This window comes from Bombus bifarius, unplaced genomic scaffold (genome assembly GCF_011952205.1).
Source record: "Bombus bifarius isolate JDL3187 unplaced genomic scaffold, Bbif_JDL3187 scf7180000008008, whole genome shotgun sequence".
Taxonomy (NCBI): domain Eukaryota; kingdom Metazoa; phylum Arthropoda; class Insecta; order Hymenoptera; family Apidae; genus Bombus; species Bombus bifarius.
Window position 1 is genome coordinate 5058705 of NW_022884386.1, and position 25777 is coordinate 5084481.

Here is a 25777-nt window from a genome sequence, read left to right on the forward strand (position 1 = left end):
AACATAATACTTTAATAGATGTATACTATTATCTTAAAGCATATTCTGATCACATTAATTGTTAAATTATCGAATGTAAAAATTATAATAATTCATTGCACCTTTTCAGAGCAAATAGTATTGTTTTCTTTTCATGTATATCAATATTTTTACTGAAACACAGAGAGAGCTTATATATATTAATTAATAATATATGGAAGTCTTTTCCTATTTTTCAAGCAGTACGTATAATTTTATATTTATTAGAAACTAATAATTTAGCAGTATTTGTAACGATGATTCCAATAACACATAAGAGGATATTTAATTATAGTAAACTAGAGAGCACGCAATATTACTAAAAATTTGTTTAGAAATTCAACAGGATACTTAATACAATAAAACATAGTTAACATATTGAATACTAAAATGCAAAGATATCAATCTTTATACCATTATGTGATTGGTCCAATTATATACATGATCTTTTTCTATTTAGTATTTATCATTTTTAGGCCCTAAGATTGGAACTACAATATTTTCCATACCACAAATTCCAGAGGATTTCAGCATATTAATTTTTTATCCATAGAGTATTTGCCTTTTAAACACAAAATCAAAATTTATATTACGACAAAAAAACTAAAGCATGAGAATGTTGGCATATAAATATTATGCAGGTATGCATCAATTTTGTTGAACATTAATACTTCAACTTAGAATAGTACTGATAGCCATATAGATCTATAGATTCTTAATGTTAAAAGTTGCAAAAAATAGAATCTTTTAATATAGAAAAGATTTTTTTAACATTCTCCTTCAGATAATATAATTTCAAATGTATAGAACTATTCATAGAGCAATTCTGTAAGAACCGATCCTCTCTTCTTAGTCTTTATATACATTAATATAGTTGGAGGTTTTATAATTACGTTCATTTATATATTATTAATAACTTGACCTCTAATAGAGTGTAGCTTCATCTGCAGATATAGCCAATTCTTCATCACTCCAATCACTAACTCCAAATCCTGAAGATCCATGAAAACTGCGTGATCTTGCAACATTGCTAAAAACAAAGCAAATGGTGTTTTTCCTATCTCTAATATATGAAGAAAGAACCAGTAAATTATATTATTGTATACAGCAATGTTTTAACATGCTAGTGCTTTATAACCTATATAATGTGAAACACTGTAGAAACTGTAATTTTCCACAGAAATTTCTATAAAAGTTCATAGATGTAATTAATTTCATTAATTTAATTCTTTCATAGTTATTTTTTCTTTTAATTTTTTCATTCAGAAATTTTTGAACAAATACTTGAAATATTGAACAAATATTAGGAGAAATATTGGATATGAAGAAATTGTGCATAGATAAAAATTTTTCAATACATTTGGTTCTTTCTTGAATCATGCAAGTAAAATAAATTAATAAATAACACACTAATCTAGCTGTATTGCATTAATAAGCCACAACAAACTATTCTGAAATTTCTGATTTGCACACTCATAAAAATGATACATATGTATGTATATTGGTTTACTTTCTAGCAATCTTGTATACAAATAACATTATTTTAGTAAAAATAACCACTTTTTGCAGCTTCCACTAAAAAAACACAATTATGAAATGATCTTACAAAGTAAACAATGAATAATATGGATTTTTCTAATGTATACAAGATTAAAACTTTATATAATGTATATAATAAAAATAATATATGTTTTATATTAAATTATAACATATCCATAGTATTCACATATTAATGGTGTATTGTAGATGAACTGATGTAAACAATAAACAATACAAAAAAGCAGCATTATTGCAATAGGATTTTCTTAAGAGGTTATGAAAAAAAACATTGAATGTCACATTTTTTTAGTATATCCCTTAAAAAAATCTACATTGCAAAATCAAACAAGTCATTTCCGTACCACTTGCTTGTATCGATGGTCTCTATCATTAGATTATCGATCGCTATCAGTCCTACCAACATAGTGAAATAATTACTTCTTACATTAACTGAATAAAATGTTTTCATATGAATTTTAATTTAAAAATGATAAACAATTGCTTACCTTGGAGAAAGATTGGGATTTGTATTTTTCTTAACCAAACCTGCTTTCCTTCTCCCTTCCATTGCCGCTTTCATAGGATCATAACTTTTACGACGTTTCCAATTTTGCATTTCAACTTCTCTTGCATTTGGCATGGCAGGCTTCTTTGTTTCTTTTGGTTTTATCTTAGATCCCTGTGATAAAAGGAATACTCAAGACCATGTGAAGATTACATACTACACATACGTACATGTTTTGTGTAAAAGATACATACAGTATTCGTAGTTCTATTTGATCTCATACTAAAACGTCCAGAATCAGTCCTACTTATGTTTGAAACAGATTCAGATTTTCGAGTATCTGATGTAACTGGTTTATTTTTATTTATATTTCCTGGTAACTTTGTTGGTTGCAGGTCTAATCTTGCTCTGCGTAAACTGTAAAGAATTTTTTAAAATATGTGTAATAATAATATCCATGAATTATATTTATAGATTTTTACCTAAATGCTCGATTATATTTAGTGTTTGAAATAGCACTTTGTGCATTTGGATGACGATCGTCGCTGCTCTCTGTGTCACTAGGTTGGTGTAATGTTTTTGATATACTTTTATGTAAACTATGACTAGTATCTTCATCGCTATCATTATCTGAGTCTACTAAAGGTGAATGGCAGACTGTGATACGAGCAGACATAGCTGACATTACATTTTGTGTTGTTTGTAAATAATATGATGTTTCTACATCACTATCACTTTCCTGTGTATAAAAAATTTAGTTATTATTTATAAAATTTCGTAAAAAAAATATGTTTATATATATTTACCAATTGTGGACTGCATGGTGGAGGTACTTGATTGTCATTCTGAGCAATGCTTAATTCGTTGTCAGACCATTCATTAGCTAATGAAAGAGCACCACCTGTCCCATGAAAACTTGCTGATCGTAATACAGAATTGTCATGACTAAAAATATATTAGACAAATCAGAATAGAACAGAATTACATTCTGTAAATATTTGTGATATTATATCTTCAATATATACGTACTTTCCCGAACTATCTTCTGTACTGTGATGTTTCTTTGAATTGTCTATTAATTTTTTTCTACCTTCAGCAGCTGCTTTCATTGGATCATAGCTTTTTCTTCTTTTCCAATTTTGGAATTCTACTTCCTTTGATGTCAATGTTGAATTACTTCTACCAGATTTCTTCTGATCTTTACTTGTTTTTTGTATAGGTCGTTGTGTAGTAGAGGCATGCTATAAAATATTTTAAGTTACTACTAATTATATAATTACATCTAACTTCAATAATTTTTAAAAATTTAGAAGAACTAAGATATAGTATATGAAAAGTAAAACATTGACAAATCTGAAACACTTACCTGAGATGATTTTGGTGCTCTCATACTAAGTCTTGTACTATCAGTTCTTGATATCGATGCAGCTCTTGGTTTTATAGGTTCTGATTTCTTTACAGATTCTTTATTGTGTACATTCACGATACTTGTACGACTTCGATGATAATTTTGCTGTTTATTTATAGGTGTTGGTTTTACTTCACTTTGTGCTCGTCTACGTCTTTCTTCGGGAGTTGTATTTGGAGTTGTATCAGATTCACAACTTAATCTATGCATTGTACAGCATAATAATAAATACATTATGTCAATGTTAAATTTATTACTTATATTATATTGCATATGTTTTTTAAATACCTTGCTCTTCTTATACTAAAAGCTCGATTTAATTTAATTCCAGAAGAAACTGAGCCTAATGAAGATTTTGCTTGCTGTTCGCCAGTTTCACTGCTACTGTCAGAAGCAGCAAGGTATCTTCCTGCTAAAGATGCTCTATCAATATCACTACTATTAAAGCTACTGCGACGGGATGACTGGCTTTGTGATTTTATATTTCTAATATTTGCATTGCTACATGATCTTTGGATATTTAAATTACGTTTAAGATTTGGACTATTTTGGAGAACACTATCTGTTGTTGTATTAAAGCCAACATTTCCTTCATGATAATTTGCAGTACTATTTGATTTTCTTAACATATATGGACTAAAAATATAAAAACAATACAATTAATACATATTAATATATAAATATATAAATGAATTTTTATGCATACCTATTTTCGACACATGTAAAATATCCAATATTTTTGGCTTGTGGAGAAGATTTTGTCAAATGCTTGGTTCTTTCCAATACTGGAGAGTTTACAATTTGAGTGACAGTTTTGCGAGTTACAATTGGACTGTTTGTTAATTTTGGTGTAGATGGTCTTAGGCGATTTAAAATTGTATTATTTGAGTATTTAATTTCATCATCTTGATAATATTTCGTAGTACTTCTTTTGGACGTATTACTGTCTGTTATATTAGATGTATAATCCCTCCTACATTACAAAAGATCAAATTACAAGAATTATTTAAATTACATTTTTTACATATAAATGATTTCTTTATTTTTACCTGTCCAAGGAACTACTTCGTCTTCCTATATGAAGGGAAGTAAACTCTTTGGACGGACTACTTAATTCAGCATTTGTATCTTCAGTCTTTGATTTACTTGAACTTATATATTTGCGGATACTTCTCCTACTTTCGTTGGTATTAATTCTTCTAAAAAGAGATTCAGATAAACTTCCTCTTCTGGCCAAAACCCCATGTACTGGTGTTCTTTGTGAACTTTGTGGAGGTGTATTATAACTGTTACTGGTATCATCGTCTGACTCTCCACCAGAATCAATAAGTATATGTTGATTTGAAATTAAACCAATTCTTTCTTTTATTCGTAAATATGATTCTGCATCTAAACTACTGTCACTTTGTTCCTAAAAATATTTATCATTATGTATGCTTGTATGTACATCACATGTACAGTCTAAATATTAATACAGTTAATGAATATTTTATACATTGCGGCTACGAGCAAGTCGTTGCAATCTGCTATGAATAGGAGATGGTATTTTGGAAGGACTTAGTGGAGGAGTACGACCGGTTGGCCCACCAATTGCTGGCGGTAGCGAATTATGTTCTGCTACCTGAGTGGCCCATTCAGATATCCATGTATTATTATCTCTTGAAATACTCATCTTTAAAATAAAAAATATTTTATATACTATCATAGAACAATTATCATAATTATAATAAACAATGTACAATTGACATACTTTAAAACTATGAATACATGCTTCATTGCTGTCTTCTTCAGTTAAAACACCAACACTAAATATCTTATCAATATCCATTCTTGCTTTTTCCTCATCTGTATAATCTTTATGAATTGTATATGTTCCTGCTTCACTGACTGCTTCATCTGATCCTCCATCAACGTTACTAACATTGAAAACATCTATATCTGTTTCAGCTAGATCATCTGGGTTTACTTCCATTGTATAGCTGACACTAGATAAATTGGATCCCTTAACGCTTATGGTTTTATTTCTAACATAATTTATGTTAGACACTTTTTCAGATACATTGTCAGATGAATGTTCATATTCATCATCTTGATCAATATTCTTTGTATATAATTTTTCAGCATCATCATCATAATTGTTTACTTGAATTCTACTTAAATCATTTATAGTAGCAGACTTTTGTGGTACCCAATATGATGTTGCATTTGTTTTCTCTGTATAACCAAGTTCCAGTGAGAGATTCTTATAAGGAAGTTTAGGTTGTTTTGACTGTTCAAAAGATTTACTCATTGTATCTTGTTTATTTTGAAAATTAGATACTTTTACATTAGATTCAGACTTTTTTAAAGCATGTGATGGTTTTAAAAATGATTTTGAACCTAAAAATAAGGTGATATAATTACAAAAAAATATAAAACTCAGTAATAAATTACAACTGTGAAACAGTAAAAATATAAAAAACAATATTAATATTATAGACAACTAAAATCTTTTAATCTAGTATAATATAACATTTTAATATCATATGTGATATTATAATCATTAATGTTGCCAGCCTATATACTGTGAACATATCGAAAGTACTTGAGAAGAATATTAAAAAGCATAGTAAAGATGACTTCATCATGACTCATACATTACAAATATAGTCTTCCATTATATTCAGTTTGCTATTCAAAAGGAATTGTTTTCCAATCATGATAAAAATTTAAACACTTTAGACATTATATAATAAATACATGTTTATATTATACAAAATAATTAAATTATGCTAATAGTTAATGATACTCCCCTATGTATTATTATTAAAGCATAAAATATATATTTGTAAAGAAAATTAATTACTCATTTTCACAATTATTACCATATATTATATTAAAAAACATTTTTCAAAGATAAAATTTATAAAACTTGCTACAAATTTAATTTTCCAATATTTAAATATCACTTTAACATAATGAAATTACCTAATTGTTTCAGTTTCTCTGATAATTGATCTGTTTTTCGCTTTGTGTCATCCTCACTACTGAAATAGCCTTCAGAATGTGTACTAGAAACTTTTTGTTTTTGCATTAAGTTTGAAGAAACTAAAGTGCCAGGCTTTTTTGTATTTATTTCTACCTAAAAATTAAATTTACTTTATGCATATTTTAAGATACTTTAATTTTTTATATGTTTTTATGCAGAATATACTTACCTTAGATGTAGACAAATTTCTTTTATGTCTAGCATTATATCTTTCAAATAAATTTTGATATTTAGTTGTATCAATTTCCTTATTGCCAAAATCAATTGTGAAAGCTAATGGAGCTTGAGATACATAACCATCAGTAGAGTTTTCTGATGTTACTTCTACTTGTTCAGTCTTACAATCATCTTTTAGAACCTTCTCATCTTGTAATAATTCTTTTTCTTTATCTTCATCGCTTTTTTCTTCTTCCTCTTCATTTGTGGACACTAGGTTATCTCCTAAATTTTTCGCGTAAATTTGAGAATTTTCAAATTGTGCGTATATAATAGTATCATCACGTTTCTCGCTATCAATCGTTATATTTTTAAGGGAAGACAATGAATCTTCGACATCTTTAATATTTTCGTTGTCTTTTTGAATATCGTCATTAAATTCCATTGAATTGTTTGCCGAAAGTTGAGTGTCAACCTCTTTGGATGTGTTCTTTTCTACTTCCATATTCACAGCCATTGAACATTCCAGTTTTAAACATCCGTAATTAGAATGGTCACGTTCTCTACGACACTACTATCTATTACAATTAATTTATAAATGCCACTCCTATAATTACATCTCACTGCTTGACTGTAACGTCATATAAAATCCAATATAGTATAAAATTTTTCTGACACATCGACACAGGTGCATCTATTATACGCCATTGACGGCAAAAAGTGTCAACATTCATAATTACCAATGTACGAAAGGAAATGTTACCAAAATGAAACTATTATGTGACTTCTCGTAGTGGAAGTTTTAGCGCGGTACATATGAATTGTAAGCAGTGCAAAATAATTAATTAATCTATTAATTAAGTAAAATTTACATTTATTCATAACATTTTTTTAAAATTATTCAAAACTGATTAATTTATTAAGATTTAATTATTTGAACGTTTTTATTTATTTTAAATGCTTAAGGTATAATTACGCGGGCATGAACAATGTGTTTTAGTACTCCAAGGATAACAACCCCGTTCAAATTTCCAATTGACTATACAAGAAAACTATGCCATCTCTGAAATCATTACAGAGATTTATATTATCCTTAATTATATAAAAGAAATATCACGATAGCGATACTTTATTTTTCTGTATAAATAAATAATGTATATTAATTCCAGACAATATGGCATAATATTATTGGTTCGATATAAAACCAGGTTGATGAAATGACGTGCTGCGTGCTATACACTATACGCTACTATATCAGTGTTAATGTATAACGACTTTGGTTCTACGCGGTCTTCCTAGTTTATTGTATCTTGCATGACGTTAGATTTATCCTTGTTAGGAGGGCGTGCAATTTTCACGATCTCCATTTGCATATTTTCGTGATAATGCCAAAAAGGAAGAATCAGGCTCTTATAGATTCTGATAGTAGTGGCAGTGCATCAGAAAGTGGCTCGGACTTGGATAATGTAAATGATATAACCTTACATAAAAATCTCATATTGTATATCTTCTGTTTTACACATATAATTAACTTCTAACATATCGAAAATTGATCAAATCAAGTTTAATAGTAATATATACTGTCTTAAAATACCTTCTGTACCTTTGAGACATATTATAAAAAGAATAAACAAGCAAAATTTACTTTATATAACCTGTTAGCTACTCAAATAGTTCATTTTTAATTTATAAAAATTTACACTATTTTAAGCTTAAATAGGAAAGAATGTATATACATTCTAGTTTTTATAGTAATCATAAATATTTTGTATGTCATATATTTAACAAATTATTCTTTTTATGAAAAACAATTGAATTCTAATTTTGAACTTTTATATATATATATACATATATATATATGTGTGTGTGTGTGATTTGAATCAGGACTTATTATCTCTCGCCAAAAAAAAGAAAGGCAAAGCCCAAGATGATTCTCAGTCTAATGAAGAAACTAGCACTACTAGAAAAGATAATAAACATGATTCAGACACATCAGATTCAGATGATGATTGGGGTGCAAAAACTGGTAAAAATAAAAAGAAGAAAGTGCCAACTAAAAGAAGTAAACGTAAAATGACAAAGTCTAGTAGTGAAGAAAGTGCCAGTGAAATAGAGCCCGAAAAGATCTCTGAACCAGAAGAAGGTAATTAGCTGAAATCAGCACCAATATAAATATTTTGTTAAATTATTGTATAATTCTATAGCATTATAGAATAACTTTATATTTTCAGGTGAGGTTTCAGATTCGGATGCCAGTGTTTCTGACTCTAGCCAAGAAGAATTTAACGATGGTTATGATGATAAATTAATGGGAGATGCTGAGGATCAAGCAAGACTTGCCCAAATGACAGAAAAAGAACGTGAACAAGAAATTTTTAAACGTATTGAACAACGTGAAATTATGAAAACAAGATTTGAGATTGAAAAAAAATTGAGAATGGCTAAAAAACAAGAATTAAAAAAACAAAAGGAATCAAGGAAGAAAGAAAAGAGTGCAGAGGAAAAGAAAGTTGACAGAGCCCCAGATCCTAAAGAACGAAGCAAAGATCGTAAAAAGACAATAGAAGAAAAACAAGATAAAAAGTTCCATGCAATGTCTCTTCTAAAAGCAAGACGAGAAGAGAAAAAAGAAAGAGGTAAAATATTAAATAAAAAATTATTGTTTATTAAACTTAGATATATTTTATCTCTTTTTTCTTATTTAGAGGAGAAAGAAAAACAAAGGATAGAACAGCAGCAACAGCAATCAAAGGATATTGAAGAAGAAGAATTAGAAGACGACCATAAAGGAGGAGCAAACAAAACAAAACTTAAAGCATCTGATATTTATTCTGATGATAGTGGTTCATCAGATAGTGGTGAAGAAGAAGAAACTACTAAACCATCGTCTCATCGCAGATCATCTTCAAGTGATAGTAGGGATACTGATTCTGATACTGATAAAAAGTTGGTGACACTAAATCTTTTTTTCAAAAGCATTAGTTGAAGGTTAATGATATTAATAATCAAATGTATCACTTTACAGATCTATTACCAGTAATAAAGCCAAACCGAAGAAACCAATATATGTCAGTACCAAGGAAGATCTCAACAAAATTAGATTGTCTCGTCATAAAATGGAAAGATTTGTACATCTACCTTTCTTTGATAGAGTGGTACAAGGTTGTTTTGTTAGAATTGGCATTGGAAACAATAATGGAAAACCAGTATATAGGGTAGCTGAAATTAGTGGTGTATGTGAAACAGGAAAAATCTATCAACTTGGTGGAACTAGAACAAATAAAGGATTGAAACTAAGACATGGAGCTCAAGAACGGGTATTTAGATTAGAGTTTGTGTCAAACCAAGAGTTTACTGAATCTGAATTTTTCAAATGGAAAGAAACTTGTGCTTTGCAAGGAATATCAATGCCAACTTTTGAAGAAGTTGAACAAAAATTAAAAGACATTAAAGAAGCTTTAGTATACGAATTCAAAGAAGAAGATATAGAAAAAATAGTCCGGGAAAAGGAAAGATTTAAACAAACTCCATATAACTATGCAATGAAGAAAGCGCAACTTATGCGTGAAAGAGATGCAGCTAATTGTAGAGGGGATGACGAAACTGCCAGTCGGCTTAACCAAGAATTGAGTGAACTTGAAGAACGTGCTTCTGAACTTGATAAAATGCGCACTGCAACAATATCTAGCATATCTTATATTAATGATCGTAACCGAAAAAAGAATGTTGAAGAAGCTGAAAAAGCAATCATGGTAAATTAATAACACAAATTGTAGAATATAAAATTATTAAAGTATAATAATTTTATTAATCTAGTATGTATTTTTTATATAATAGGAAGAAATCAAAGCCAATAAAGGTAAAAAAGTTGATGATCCATTCACTAGGAGAAGTACTAAACCAAGAATGGTTTTTAAACCAGAAGATGAAGAAATATCGTCTACCGCTCTAGTAAATGATAAAGCAAGTCCTCAACAAACTGAAGTAGTAGCAGTATCTAACGAAAAAGAAAATAGTCAAGAAACAAAGAAGAAACAAAGTACTGAAGATTTATTTAATGCTCACGACTTTGATATCACAATAGATTTAGAGGTACCAATTCCAAGTAAGTCCTACAAAAAATTCGTTTTATGTCTTTTTGTCAGTAAAAATTTAAGGTAGTTTAGTGTAAAATATAAGTACGTGTTATTTCTGCTTTTTTTTAGATAATCCCGTTAGTGTATTGCCGAAACCTATTAGTAATATCAAAGATACTGGGCCTCGACGATCTTTAAATTTGGAAGATTATAAGAAAAAACGAGGACTAATCTAACGTTTTATTAGCTTTAGAAGTAAAAAAAAATGAGTCCTTGATGATCTGATTAATTCTGAAAACAAGGATGAAGTTTTGTAACAGTTGACTGAGAAACTAGCTTATGTATAGTTCTCGTATAACATTATTTTTTTGTTATAAATAATGATTCCTCTTTTATAGAAAGAATATAGATGGTTTCTACCATATTATTCTATTTAGAAAGACATAATTATTGTATTCTTTACTAAAGAATGCATTTCATTGTTCGTTAAAACATTTTTTTTTTTTAACATTATTAATAAGTACTTAACAAAAGAGTATTACAATTTGAATCATTTAAGGACCTCATAACTGCATTTGTTTTCCTCTCTCAATAATACATCATTTTTTACCTTTTAACTAAAGTAATTTGACTCGTTCTCTTTTAGAGAGGAAATAAACTCAATATTGAACATTAATAATTAATACTTTTCTAATACAAATATTGAATAGATAATTTTAATAACAAAAATCGCTATGGGTCATAAATATATCAATCATGATTTGCGTATATTAATATGTGACATTTTCCTATGTTCTGTATGTTAAAATAAACATTAATAAGCGGCCACCTGGCGATGAGAAAAATACAAAAATTTATACGAATTTGAATTGGTTTCTAATTATGTTTATGATGATCAATTGCTATATATGAGAACATTATAAAGACTATCATACGTATAGATATTTTTTTATTCTCTGCAGTGTTCTAATACTGAAACTGTAAACTACTGCCAATATAATTTGGCTACACAAGCTTCAAAATATGGTTTACTACAAAAATTTGTAAATATTCTCTAAACGATTCAAATAATTTAAATTGCTAAATTCTTATATATATACATATATACATACATACATATATATATATATATATATATATTTCTGTACGAAATAAGGATAAAAGAATATTTTTAGATGTATACTTTTCTTATGTCTAGTTAATCTGATTATTGTTAACTTTAATCTATTAAATTTGATAGATACATAAAAAATGTATTATCGTATAATATGATTTTTATTGATACTAGAATGATTAGGTATCTTGCTGCATCTTCTGTCCATAATATTGCTCGTTAGACATAACGATAAAAGTTGATATCTTGAATAAATAAAAATTTGATATTTTGTGTTAAAGAATATCCATTTTTTTGTAATTATGCACTATTAATTAAGGAAATAGATTAATTGAAAGAAAACTAATTTTAAGGGACAAATTTTTATATTTCATGTATTTATTTCAAAATAAATGTTACTATACAAAATTTTATTTATCCAAGATGTCAAAAATTATTTAATATAATTTATCAAATTCAAAAATAATTATATAATCTGATAAACTATAACATATATGAATATCAAGTATTAATTAAAATTATTACTCTACTATCCAACCAGAGCATGTTTGCTTTTATCCAAAAATCTGCCAAAATTGTACATATATGTACCTAAACAGTACTATTAAAAAATTTTAGAAAAATTTTCATTTTTATTTATGTAAGGAAACTCATACAATTTACATTTTTGGAAACAATCACAACTTACTTAAATTATGTGTCAAGTAGAACAAATTTTAAAAACTTATGTTCGCTTACCCAAAGTATATTAAAAATTAAACTGAGATACTATGTTCATAAAAAAATACTCAGTTTTTATATTAGACACAATAAGTTATAAATTAAATTTTTATATACAATTAATGACTAGACTAAATTAAGATATATTTCAATTATCCCTATATGAAATGTTTAATTCAATATAGACTGCTTCAGTATTCCTTTATTTATAATTTGTTATGTCTATATACCATAATCTTGTTTATTATTTTAATTATATTATGTATTATAAATTATAATAATCTAAGATTTTTTAATTATATCAAAAACAATCCTTAAATGTATTTCATATGCTTTTAAACTGTATGATTGGCAACAATATTGTAATAACATACATGTATATGTATAAATGTACGTACATTTCTTCAACCAGATACTTCATATAATATTTAATTGTATTTTTGGTGTATCAAGACATATATACTATCTAAGAAAAGTATATTTATGTCAATATCATAATTTATCAATTTCTGTGCTTCAAATAATCAAATAATGTCATTTCTTAAACATAAATATAGCACAACACTAATATATTTGCCATATACATTATTTGAAGCACCCTTATCAAATCTGGTTTACTTAATTTAAAAGAGATAATATATTTTTCTTATGTTAGTAATATTTTTAACAGAAAAATTCATTATGTCGATGATTTAATTTTTACCGATAATTACTCGAGGTTATCGGCAAATTGATGTGCTGTACGGTTCGGAGTGTTTTGAAACTGTCAACTACATTGCGCGTCGTGCGCACGCAAAGCAAGCGGCATGCGCACAGAACGACGCGCGACGTCTATATGCGATCGCTTGCATGCCGCTGCCCATATAAGGTAATTTCCCCACGTCCCATACTATGATTGGTTGGTATGACCGGCAGGTCACATCGATGATTATTTTCCACAGATTACCTATTATTGGTCCTTAGATGACCTGTATAGTTGTTCTACGACACCAAAGAACTTATCAATTGTTCTTATTCATAAGATAGTCCGAGAAAAAATCGTATTCTAGACAAAATGGAATGCTATATAAGCGACCGGCATGACCGCATCACTCAACGCTTGCGCACTGGAACAATCCTACCGGTTCCAAAACAAAGTATACGCTTGTATGTATTTAATTCGTTGATTTACCATGGAAAAGGATAGACTGTTCAAAATATACGATTTGTTAATCAATTTTCATAAAAAAGGTATCGGTCTAATCAATTATGAATTTTTGTTAACCAGTGATCGGCCAATCAAGACAAAGTTAATCAGAGTGCGCGCGCGCAGGCGTAGGGATACAGGATTCGCAGAAAGCTAGCTAAGAGAGGAGCCTCCCTTCCCGTTCGTTCGTGAGCCGCGACCCCCGCGACTGGACACTGCGCCTATCCAGTTCCACCAGACCGAGGCTCTCGTGAAAGTGTAGGTTAAAAGTGCTTGTTTACGTGATTCTTCTCACCGGCTACTACATCACGAAATGGTAAATATCATACTGTGCATGTATCCAACTTCCAAAAAATGTCAGCGATCCTTCGGAAACCGGTACATGACTTACTTTGTGGTTATGGCCGAAGCAGACGCGCCGGTCGCCATTTCTGTCCCGGCAATACGCCGCGAGAACAACTGCTTTCTTCTTTTGGCCATACCAATCAACCGATATCATTTAGTCTCAATTATTTGTTCGAAATCGTTTGTGCGGTTGATTTTCATACCTCTAACAACAAACCAAACACGATTAAAATCTCTCACGTAGGTGCATTTTTATGTGCCAATCGCGATTCCTTGCTTCCAGGAAACGGATGATTCATTTCCAGTTTCACGATACGATAGTCAAACACTCGAAGACCAACTGTGATCGGTGACGGAAAAATGATCGTATATCATTGACGAGTAAAAGCTCGCGGTTGTGTTGTAACGTTTGTCGCATGGCAATCGTCTCGGTGAATTCCTTTTCAGTTGTGTTTAATTACAAGAAACGAAGAATTGTTTGCTCCTCTAATAGAAAGATGTTTTCCCGCTAATGTAGCATTTTTGATGGCTAGTCTTTTTTTTTTTTTTTATCTCATGCTTCAGTTTTATGTAAACTGATAAAATATTTTAGTCTATTATAATTTCTTCGACCAAAACAAAATATAATAAAAACGCAAAAATAAAATTTTTTTTTGCTTGATTTTAATAGTGTCGATCATACAAGGACTTGTTCCTTTCTGTTCCCGTATATTTGACATCGATCTTATTGAACGCTATAAAATATATTTAAGTATTGTTATCGGTATGTAATTTCGCTCTCAGTTCAAACATTTCTTGAATTTTGTCGTAATTGCCAAAAATTTATATAACGAATAGGTTATGCCAGATTGAAAATTTGTACCAATTTTCTCATGTGATGTCGAAATATTGAACTTATTATCGATCAGCAACCGTCTATTTTCACTTGCATCGGTGTATATATTTTAACTGTTTAATTTTGAATCCACGTTATCTCATTTTGTTTATTGTACTCTGTTACTACACGTTTGCAAAAAAGGACATTCCCATAAAAATTGTATGCAATGTAAATTTCGTATTTCTATGAGCGTGGATTAAACACATAGGAACGAAATGTGCAATCCATGACTTATGCAAAGATAAACTTCTCGTATTGTAGAATAGTTTCATTTTGGCATTTTCGTTCAAATAAAGTATTATTTATTAATTGCAATTATATTCCATATATGAAAGCTGTTGTGAAAGTCGCAGTTAATAAAACTGTCAGTGTTTTTTTTTTTTTCAAATATCTTTAAGCTTTCTTTAGCAATTAAAGATTCATGTTCATAGAACGATTAGTCATATGTGCGATGCATCTATCGAAGTTCCGGAAGAATTCATTAAGTAGTCGCGTTCCGTTTCCGGCAAATTGGCGACAGAAAATTAACCATGTGAAACTGGCACAAGTAGTAACTACCGTTCTCCGAATACATTTTAAATATTTATGCTAGCTACCGATAGACGCTGTATCCTTGGTAATGAAGAGCTGAGTTTCCTTGCGAAACTAACCCTCTCCCACTCTTTTGCTTCGAGGATGACAGTGAACTACAAGAGTTCTGGTAGAGAGGGAAAAATTCAATGAGCTCGTAAGGAGGTCGGTTCTTGCAGGCCAGTGACTCTCAAAGTTCACTGACGCCTTCATAAACGTGATGAATAAGCTGATTATCCTTAGCAATGCGATGATTAATTTTACTCGGTATTCCTTATTCATAATCGTCTAACCTTTTCTCTTTCGTATTACCATTTAAAATGTAGCTATTAATCTTCTTTAATTAATTTATTTCATTGCACTTTTCATCATGCATTTGAGATCCTCGTGAAGAAAACGCCTACCATTAGAAATCAAGGGAATTGGGGTAATTAGAATCTAAAGCGAGTGAAGATGGCTGAATTTAAACATGTAAACGAACCAGATTTGTCGACAGATTTTATACAATTTACACGTCTTCGAGTGATATCCTACCTTTTTTGTAGTAAGGATTGAATATTTACTGTCCTTTTAGTACCGTTAAATCATTAAATAATATAAAGTTGTACATGTAAACGATTAGTATACTCAACAGTTAAACAATCGACCATGTCGCTCCTCATCGGTGAATCATCTTCCGTTTGACCTTGTGCCACACACAAGAGACGTTTACAACAACGCCCTAGAGGGAGCCAAGTCTGGCCCTAACCGGCATCCCCTGTCGTGCCAGAATATCGACCGAGGAATTGCATCCTCCATCCACTGGCTATCCTCCAACCACGTTACACTTTTCGTCGAACCCTTTTGCACCCCATTCGACCCTTACGTTCATTATGCCGAAATAGACAAAAGCTTTGACCATTCGTAAAGGATGTATTTACAATGAAACGTGGTCACCAATCGGAAGAGACGAATTAATCTTACATTATTTCTTATGTATATTTTTATTTCTATTTGATTATTAACGACTTCCGCGTGTATAGTAATCGTTATAAATAATAATATGAAATAAATTTAGTCGAATCGTCATTCTGCATAGTCAAGATTGTTTATTTTAGTGAATAACAACGTTTTAGCAGGTACGTAGAAACTATATAGTTGATCTGGCAAAGTGTCTGTTTTATCTTCAAATATCAAATTACGTTTTACCCGACTAATTTTAGCGATCTTGCAATTTCTTGTTTATACCCGTGAAACTGTTTGTTTTGTCACGATTCCCTGCATTCATTGCAAGATAACCAAAGATTTTTTCACAATTACAGATAGATAGACTATTAAATTGAAAGCGTTGATCCTAGACGAAAGGCTGTTTCAAAAATAACTATCCCACTTCGAACTTTTTACTCTGTGCATGTCGCCCATCTGTGAATCTCTCTTTCTGCTCTCCCTCTCTCCTTCCTACTTTTCCCTATTCTGCTGTCTTCGTCAGAATCTCTATCCGGGTGTCATGTCATGGTCGTATTTCACAAATTTCCACAGAGTGGAAGAAACATGCAGTCGGGCGGACCTCCGTACCGTGTGGCACGTGCCCGAGAGCAAGGGATAACTTTAGAAATGGACGTCGGATCTCTTTTAGCATCGAATTCGTGCGTGGGAAGACTTTATTTCGGTACGTCCCCTACGTTTGTCCGCGAAATAAGCTTAAACGGCCAGACTAACATGACGTGCGTAATACTGATAGTACCGATACTGGCACAATCTCATCGTCAGTCAACCACTTCGTCATAACATCGCAAATGCAGAAAGATGTCCGACGCTCGTAATCTCTGTTCGCACTAATGCCGAAGGAAAAAATATTACTTATCTAAAGGAATGATGTGGTAGAGTTAGGTGGGAGGTTGTTGGATGATAAATCAGCGATAGCTTGTAATAGACGGAACGCATAGCGAATGCATTATTAATTTCCATTAATTTCTAATTATGGATATTTCAATTACGATTGGAATATTTAAACGAAAGAATTTCGCAAACTTCAGAATTCGAATGAAATTTCATATTGTTATGTATACAGTAGAAATACATCTCATAAATCGTAAAAAGTCTTACAAGTTTCTTGTCACCGATATCAATTTCAACGAGTATGATTCAATCTTATAAACAAACTTTTTTATCGGTCTCTTGTATGCAATCTTGTGACTCCATATTACACCTGATTCGTTTATACGATATTGAAGATTATATATTAGAATTTTTGACAAATTTTCTATCTGTGAATAATCGGTTACTTTAATTATCAATCCTAGTTTTTGAAAAAAGAAAATGTGCTATGTAAATATGTTGTGAAAAACAAATAATTAAATATTAAATATTAATAATTGTTTGTTTCTTGTTTGTATGTTTATTTAGGCATCTGGAGTAACAGTGGCCGATGTTTGTAAGACAACGTACGAGGAGATTAAAAAAGACAAAAAGCATCGATATGTAATCTTTTACATTAAGGACGAAAAGCAAATTGATGTTGAAGTCATCGGACCTCGCGACGCAGCTTACGACGCCTTCCTTGAAGATTTGCAGAAATGTGGTAGCGGAGAATGTCGCTATGGCCTCTTCGATTTTGAATACACTCATCAGTGTCAGGGTACTTCTGAGGTAGTATTCTTAATACATAAATGGTAACGAATTGAAAATTATTAGTCGAAAATAGAGATTATTCAATTGGATTTTATTATTTTTCAGGCTTCCAAGAAACAAAAATTGTTCTTGATGTCGTGGTGTCCTGACACGGCCAAAGTTAAGAAGAAGATGTTGTACTCCAGTTCTTTTGATGCTTTGAAAAAATCCTTAGTTGGTGTGCAAAAGTATATACAGGCAACAGACCTTTCAGAGGCTTCTGAAGAAGCTGTTGAAGAAAAGCTCCGAGCCACTGACAGGAATTAGGAGTATTTCAGCAAATCCAAAATTATTAATATTATTGAGAGAAATCAAGTGAAAAACAGTACGCAAAATCCCTTCCCCAAAATAATGCTCTGTACCGTCGTCGCATTAAACGTTCACGTTTTTACACATTTTTCACGTTTAAACGAAAACGATTACTAAGTATTTGTGCTACATGTATTAGTCATTGGGGAGCGTAAACATTAGCAGAAAGGAACGTAAAAGGAACAAAAAAATATATAAAGAAAAAAACACTTTTCATACTGCGAACGTTGTGTGAATCTGTCTGATATAATATTAATATTATACTATTATTATAATTATAAGATAATTGTAAAAGAATAACAGTTTACAACCAGTCAGGCAGTAAGAATGAAAGCATTACACTTTTGTCATCGGCTGTATAATGTTTAAATTAAATTCATTTCATAATGACTTTTCGTGAAATCCCGTTAGTAAGTCCCATGTTTTCCTAATGTTGTGTCAATTGTTTGGTTTGTTATAAAAGTAAAGGTAATTAGTGTAATATCGTTTGTATATGATAAGTCATTCATCGTTTTATATATGAAATAAAATTTGCTTCTATTATTTTCTATAATTCTTTATACTGAATTGGAATGTAAAAAGCTTGTGTCTTGAATAATTTGATATACCATGTGATCATTATAATCTCTGGATTATATAATTAAATTCACCATTTTTAGTTATTAAAATTTTGTAAGTAATATATATATATCAGTTCTTATTTTTTAGCATGTTTCATTATACAATTTGACGTGAAAGTATAGGAAAATTTATTAACTTCTTTCGTGTATGTTATATATATTTACAAGAAAAATATAAACAAAAAGATCCAATGTTTTTAACTTTGATATTAGTCATGCGAAAGTAAATTATGTTATCAACTTTTTAATCTGCCGACCTTGAAATGTGGTGTTGGAACGTAAAACGTTTTTTTTGTACATTGGTATAGTAAATAAATACATATAGGGGCTTTATACAACATATTAGTTCCTTAAATGCTTAATTAAAAAATAAACGTTCCGGATTTATCACTTTTCTATGTAGGAGATTTATTTTTTAGTTACAGAGTATATTATAGCAATATCACATTTGTAATAGTCAATAAAATTGAATTTTGAATTATTGTTTCTAAAAACTATTTTTTAAATATACATATTAAAATCGGAGAAATATTTATGTGTTTTTTTTCCTGTTCTATAAAGTGGTGAGCGCACCTTATACTAAATAGACATTAATAATGATAACAAAATGCACACATCCCGAGTGCTGCGATTTTATAGTAAATTTACTTAATAAGTATGTATGTTTATAAATATGTCAATTTTTGTTCAATATCATTATATATAGAGCTAAAATTTAAAAAAATTTTTAAAAGAACGTTTTGGTAAATATATGTGTGTGTGAACTATGTATTATTACATTTGTATTTCAAAAACATTATTCTTTGATAATATTTTTAGAATATATCAATACCATATTATATATAGTACTATATAAATATCAATATCCTATATATATATACGATATATATATTTGCTTTTATGCTATAAATATATTAAATCAATTTTATGTACATATTTCTATTTGATAATATGGATCGTTAAGATAAATCTAGAAAATGCAAGCTTCATTTTTGTCATAATCATATATATGGTATTCTATTCTATACATGACGTAGTTTATGGTACTAACTTGAAGGCGTGCACTGCAATCTTGACAGAATTTGCCGAACCATGAAATATTAAATGAAACATAAAAATGTTCGGTAAAGTATTATTATTTCGTGCGGTATGATAAAAGAAATGTGATTTAATTACTTTGATATTTTCTGCGAATCAAATTAATTCTATAAGAAGGTAATTTTATATATCACATAATAAATTTATTATGACATAATAAAATACTGATTTCATATGTGTTACTTTTAGACTAACAATACTGTAGTGTAGTTCATTATTGATAATTTATGTACATAATATTAAATGTCATACAAGAAAAGGGCATTTTAGTTTATGTACGAATTATTTACGTCATTCTTATTAATTTGTTATTACTTATGTCGCTATCCATTTATTAAATGTATGGTTAATGATATGAATTATAATATAATTTTATGGATATAGCACTTACAATGACATCACCTATGTGTGAAGATGGTGGTACTTTACGAGAATGGGCACCTCTTGCTATGCTTCTTCAACAAATACCTGCAAAAATTCAAACTGGGCTCTTTACACACAACATTAATTTTACCTGTATTGATGCAGTGCCTGAATTTATAGCCATTGGAACTAACTATGGTTTAGTATATTGGTTTGACAGAGAAAAGCAAGACTTGCAAAGGCTTCGATGTGAGGTATCATACATAATATATACTTAATTTATGATGATTTTATATTTACACATGAGGTGCTATTTATTTTTTCAGAATGTCAATTCAAAAATTACATGTATTCAAGTGATATCAACAGTAGACTATATGGTTGCTGCTGGTAATGAACATGGTGTGGTAACTGTATTTCAAATACCTAAAAATCCACCAGATTCATTACCAGATAGTTTAAAACCAAAACAGAAAAAACAGGTTGAAAGGTATAGCATAAGTGGTTTACATAACAGCGCAGTAACTACAGTTGAGTGGTCTAAGAATGGTATGAAATTATTTAGTGGAGATCAAGATGGTTTAGTTGTACTTACTGAAATTGATTTTTATATGGTACGTAGCGCAAATTAAATAACAGCGTTATTCCATTATCCAAAAATTTTTATGTTTTTTTATACATGTTCCTATAGCATTTGTCAAAATCATCAGAATTGTTAAATGAGAAGTATACAGTAGTGCAATTAAGTTATCAACAAGGTTTATTGTTAGTTTCTACAACATTACGTACGATACTGGTAAATAGAAATGAGAATGGAAAGGTAACACAAGTTGGTCAAAAAGAACGCAAAACGTTAGTGGTTAATTGAATTAACATCCAATTTTTAATAAACAGTAATGTTATAAATTAAAACATAACAATGAACATATATTTTAGATTGGGAAGATTAGGTGCTGTATTTGGTTGCAGACAAAATTATGTACAAGACTTAGTAATATATGCTAGTAGACCTGGATTACGTTTATGGCAAGCTGATAAAACAGGGACTGTGTTAAAAACACTTATTTTTAAGGATGCTGTTCGATCTGGGCATACAGAAGTGGAACTTTTAAATCCAGCACCAGAAAGTTGTAAAAAGAATCGCGGGGAACCTACATTTGGTGTCATTTTACCTTTTTGTGACGACTTACTAATTACATACAGCGATGATATTATATATGTAGTAAATCCACAGACCATTGCTATAACATCCATTGTAACAGATTTACGTCGTGTTACTAATGTTGCTTGTACTAAAGATGAAATATTTGTGCTGGAAGGGGAAAGGAACATAATACGTATTGCATATTATCCTGAAACTAACATGTTCTCATCAGGTAGATATTTTTATTGAATACTTTTCTAATATCTTATTTGAATTTTAACAACCGATTTTATTTGTAGAAGCAAAAAGTGCATCAGATCCATTATTGTCATTTGCTGAAATTAGTAAACCAGTTACCAATGGTATATTAGAGTTAACTTCAAAATTAATGGAAAGTACGATAGTGCCAGCTATTCCTTTTCACAAAATCAATCCAAGTAATATTATTCAATCTGTAGGGTAAAGTATCCCAGTGAAAAAGAAATGTATTTATTTTTTATTAATAAATAATATATAAATTGTTTAAAAGTATATATCACTTTTTAGAATTGTACCAATTGTTACTATTGGCACTGATGTAACATCAATTACAAGTGCGGAAGAAGCTGTAGAAGTACCAGTGATGCCAGATAATTTAAATTCTTCATTAATAACAGACAGTAGCAAAATAACAGAACATAATGATATTTCCAAAAGAAAAAGTAGTGAACAAAATGAAAAACATAATGATAGAAGGCAAATATTCGAAAAAATTAGTCAACAAGAATTTGAAGATGTTGTATTTACTCCAGAAAGGAAAATTAAAAAATCACATAATAGGCTATTAAATGGAAATGGAAATTGTTCATCATTATCTGACATTAATTTTGATTTATCTGCTTTCAATAAGGACAAAATAAATGCCAATGATGCAAAGACGATGCATTCTTCTTTATTAACACTCTGTGTCGATGATGATTTTATATCAAAAACTGAAAGAAATCTTGAATCAATCCAACGTGATGTAGAAAATAAAGAAAAACTTTTGGCTGATGTTTTGGATTTTGATTTGTCAAAGTATATGACGAGCAGTCAAATTAATACTACTAATTCAAATATGTCCCAATCTATTGATACAATTACATATATAGGTTGTGCAGTACATTCCAATAATTCTTTCACAGAGGAAAAAATTGAGCAAAATGAATATAATGATCACAGTGACCATACAGAAACGGAATCTGGAGATGAAGATGTCAGTTACCGTACGGAATTAAGAAAGTTAGAAGATTTAGGTGAATGTAGAAAAAAGCTTTTACAAGATAAATTAAACGAACCTTTACAAAAAGGTAGTTATGTTGATGGGAGGAAAATGTCACATTCAACAGGTATGGGTAAACATGAATTAGAAGTTGAATTCCATAGTAAGTATAATAAAATTAGTTCCCAACATATGATTATACTTTTGCAATATAAATGGAAAACATTTATTTCCAGTTGTACCGAATGAGTTTATGATATCAACTACAATTGAGGAAGAAGATTGGGTTTTAGTAAAAAATGATATACCTCCAGTTGCAATATAGAGCATAATTAAAGTATGAAACTACTTTAAATAGAAATTACTTCAATTTTGATGAATGTTTTCTTTTTCAAGCTTTATGCAGATGTGCCTTCAATTTTTTCTGCACATCCATCCAATGAAGTTATCTCACAATTAGGGTAAAAATGTGCGTGTACACTTTCTCACACTACATTCAAACTTTGATTAGACAATGTATTTTCTAGTCTTACTTTAGTGCGATTTATGTTATTTTTATCATAAAAAAAAAGATTACAAAATGCCCAATGATTACTGAGTATTTAGGTAAATATGCATAATATTTTATCAACTATTGTTTTATTTTTTAACTCTGAATTTTTTAAAATCTATTGTAAATTTGTAGGAAGAAAATTTATGATAATCAATTTTTTTGAAGGTTTATTGTTACATAGTGCTATAAATGTGCGGTTACACATTTTTAGATATATTGTAAAATGATATGTAAGCACATTTTTTTTGCATAATCAATGTCATTTATAACATTCCATTTTAAATTTTTACGAAAAGTAGTCCACTTTTTGCCATTTGAAACTAGCAATAGGCATGATGATTATATTAAAACACAATGTTCTTACAATATATATTAATTTATAAAATGTAGCAATGTTTAAAAGTTGAACGTTTGTAAACTTCTCTGTAAATGCATATACAAATTCAAAACATTGTAAGTACTTAATTTTTCAAATATAAATACTTTTTAAATGGCACTCAAATTTTTGTTAGCATAAGAATAAATATGATTATATCTTACTATTATACAAGATCTTGTTTTTTTATCTTGATTGATTTTACTTACAAAAAAAATAAAGGTTACTTATATATAAAATGGTTTAATATAATAAAAAACAGATTTTCTTAATAGCAATAAGTAGATTCTGAATATTTTATTGTTTAATGACATACAGAATACTCATGAATTGTTCTATATGAGTACTTTATCTTTGCTCATTTCACTGAATGTTAGAAAGTGATCACACTGTGTTAGCAATAATGTCAGAATATTTTTTTATTTTACTGGCCACGCTCATGTCTACATATTTATCACCTATTGCTATAATCATACCTCCAATAATAGAAGGATCGACTTTCGAAGTAAGCAAAATAGATTGACCTTTACTTAAGAAGCCCTTTAGAGCTGTTTGAAGCTTAGATGTCATCTCAGCATCAAGTGGTTTAGCAGTTATAACTTCACAAGGGACCTCACCTCTATTGGCAGCCATAAATAATTTAAATGTATTAATTACATTATTTACATCCGAAAGTCTGCCATTTTCTGCCAGTAAACCCAACAGATTTACAGTTTCATTACTTAGACTAACTTTTCCACCAATTGTCTGAAGTGCTTTTACTTTATCTTTTCGTTTTATCGATGGATTCTTCACAAATTCTGCTAATTGTTTATCTTTCTTCAGAAGATCCTAACATATGTATGTTTTTATTAATAGTGAAATTATTTTTAGTTATAAATTAAGAATAAGATGTAGTATTTATCATACATACTTGAAATTTAAGCAGATCTTTTTCAATATTATTTAATACTTTTTGTTTTGAAGCTGCAGAATAAAGTGCTGTAGCATATCGTCCTTCTATTCCATATACTTGAATTGGAGGCTAAAAACAAAAAGACAGTGAAGTAACATTTTCATTACTGGAAATGAAATTAATAGAAAATATTCTAAAGTTTTTAAAAGTAACTCGCACAATTGTGACTTATTAAAACATACGATTACGAAATACTATCTGAAGTATTAAATATATATTTTAAAGTTATGTAATTTTATATCTAATATATGTTTGAAAAGTACCTTAACCATTTGTTGAGCAGCAGAACTGCTAGAAAGTGACCGCACCTAAAAAATAGTAATGTCTTTTGTTAATTTTGTGTAATATTCTTTGGTCTTAGAATGTTTTTATTCAATCAGTATCGTAATTAAATTGTCGGAATATTTCATTTCATTATCAACAATTCAATTTTTATACATTTTCTATGAATATTAACGAGTGTAATAAATTATATATTAAAATAATACTTACAATTATCCTACTGAAGGACATTGTCATATATTTCGAACAGCAAGTATCCAAATTCGAGAACGACAAATGTGGTTCTACTGATCTACCATTATATAATGTGAACTGTTTCACATAGATATGTAAGTGCATACACTTTTCGACTTAATAGCGACATCTCTAGAAGTAGTTTTAGAGTTACAAAGTTTTATTTAAGCAATAATTAACGTAAGATTATTTACTGTAATTGCACTTTTATTTATTATTAGCGGAACTTTTATTTATTACATGACTTCAATTACATTCATTACAGATTTATGTTCATACGTTCTTACATCTCGTTCGAAAATAGGTCGCCATTTTGTAATTGCGCGCTATACAGTTTCTTCCGATATTTGTAGGAGGGCAGTAGTGTATTGTAATTTTGAAAACACAGATGTCAGATCAGTTTGAACAAAAA

General features: G+C 29.5%; 5 protein-coding genes across 9 annotated transcripts; 3 read left to right on the forward strand and 2 right to left on the reverse strand.

Moving 5' to 3' along the window:
- Window positions 1-329: 329 nt before the first annotated feature.
- Window positions 330-7384, reverse strand: LOC117206671 (putative leucine-rich repeat-containing protein DDB_G0290503). Of its 2 annotated transcripts, XM_033446187.1 has the most exons (15): window positions 6668-7384; window positions 6438-6591; window positions 5221-5849; window positions 4966-5142; window positions 4520-4881; window positions 4177-4443; window positions 3759-4106; window positions 3429-3672; window positions 3092-3303; window positions 2869-3007; window positions 2545-2801; window positions 2317-2479; window positions 2064-2236; window positions 1920-1971; window positions 330-1048 (listed from the first exon to the last, which is right to left on the reverse strand). In XM_033446187.1, exons 1-14 carry the CDS (start codon window positions 7169-7171, stop codon window positions 1953-1955), a joined length of 3648 nt encoding a protein of 1215 aa, XP_033302078.1. In that variant the 5' UTR covers window positions 7172-7384; the 3' UTR covers window positions 330-1048; window positions 1920-1952. The 2 variants fall into 2 exon arrangements, with proteins under 2 accessions (XP_033302078.1, XP_033302077.1); XM_033446186.1 differs by lacking the exon at window positions 1920-1971.
- A 515-nt stretch (window positions 7385-7899) lies between these two features.
- On the forward strand, window positions 7900-11554 carry LOC117206540 (RNA polymerase-associated protein Rtf1-like). The gene is made up of 7 exons (XM_033445989.1): window positions 7900-8120; window positions 8539-8797; window positions 8886-9290; window positions 9360-9600; window positions 9680-10406; window positions 10492-10759; window positions 10860-11554. The coding sequence occupies exons 1-7, from the start codon at window positions 8040-8042 to the stop codon at window positions 10964-10966; spliced, it is 2088 nt and encodes a 695-aa protein (XP_033301880.1). The 5' UTR covers window positions 7900-8039; the 3' UTR covers window positions 10967-11554.
- A 2279-nt stretch (window positions 11555-13833) lies between these two features.
- Window positions 13834-19043, forward strand: LOC117206541 (cofilin/actin-depolymerizing factor homolog). 2 transcript variants are annotated; one of them, XM_033445990.1, is made up of 3 exons: window positions 13834-14066; window positions 17928-18170; window positions 18258-19043. In XM_033445990.1, exons 1-3 carry the CDS (start codon window positions 14064-14066, stop codon window positions 18456-18458), a joined length of 447 nt encoding a protein of 148 aa, XP_033301881.1. In that variant the 5' UTR covers window positions 13834-14063; the 3' UTR covers window positions 18459-19043. The 2 variants fall into 2 exon arrangements, with proteins under 2 accessions (XP_033301881.1, XP_033301882.1); XM_033445991.1 differs by lacking the exon at window positions 13834-14066 and adding an exon at window positions 17166-17190.
- Window positions 19044-20062: 1019 nt separating this feature from the next.
- Window positions 20063-23597, forward strand: LOC117206559 (WD repeat-containing protein CG11141). 3 transcript variants are annotated; one of them, XM_033446024.1, is made up of 8 exons: window positions 20063-20335; window positions 20603-20835; window positions 20908-21195; window positions 21273-21433; window positions 21518-21957; window positions 22025-22184; window positions 22272-23092; window positions 23202-23597. In XM_033446024.1, the coding sequence occupies exons 2-8, from the start codon at window positions 20611-20613 to the stop codon at window positions 23288-23290; spliced, it is 2184 nt and encodes a 727-aa protein (XP_033301915.1). In that variant the 5' UTR covers window positions 20063-20335; window positions 20603-20610; the 3' UTR covers window positions 23291-23597. The 3 variants fall into 3 exon arrangements, with proteins under 3 accessions (XP_033301915.1, XP_033301914.1, XP_033301917.1); XM_033446023.1 differs by having other exon boundaries at window positions 20064-20335; window positions 22272-23128; window positions 23202-23530; XM_033446026.1 differs by lacking the exon at window positions 20063-20335 and having other exon boundaries at window positions 20701-20830; window positions 22272-23128; window positions 23202-23530.
- A 560-nt stretch (window positions 23598-24157) lies between these two features.
- LOC117206560 (ATP synthase subunit O, mitochondrial) lies at window positions 24158-25497 on the reverse strand. The gene is made up of 4 exons (XM_033446027.1): window positions 25342-25497; window positions 25113-25157; window positions 24808-24918; window positions 24158-24725 (listed from the first exon to the last, which is right to left on the reverse strand). The coding sequence occupies exons 1-4, from the start codon at window positions 25468-25470 to the stop codon at window positions 24279-24281; spliced, it is 732 nt and encodes a 243-aa protein (XP_033301918.1). The 5' UTR covers window positions 25471-25497; the 3' UTR covers window positions 24158-24278.
- Between the last annotated feature and the right edge of the window lie 280 nt (window positions 25498-25777).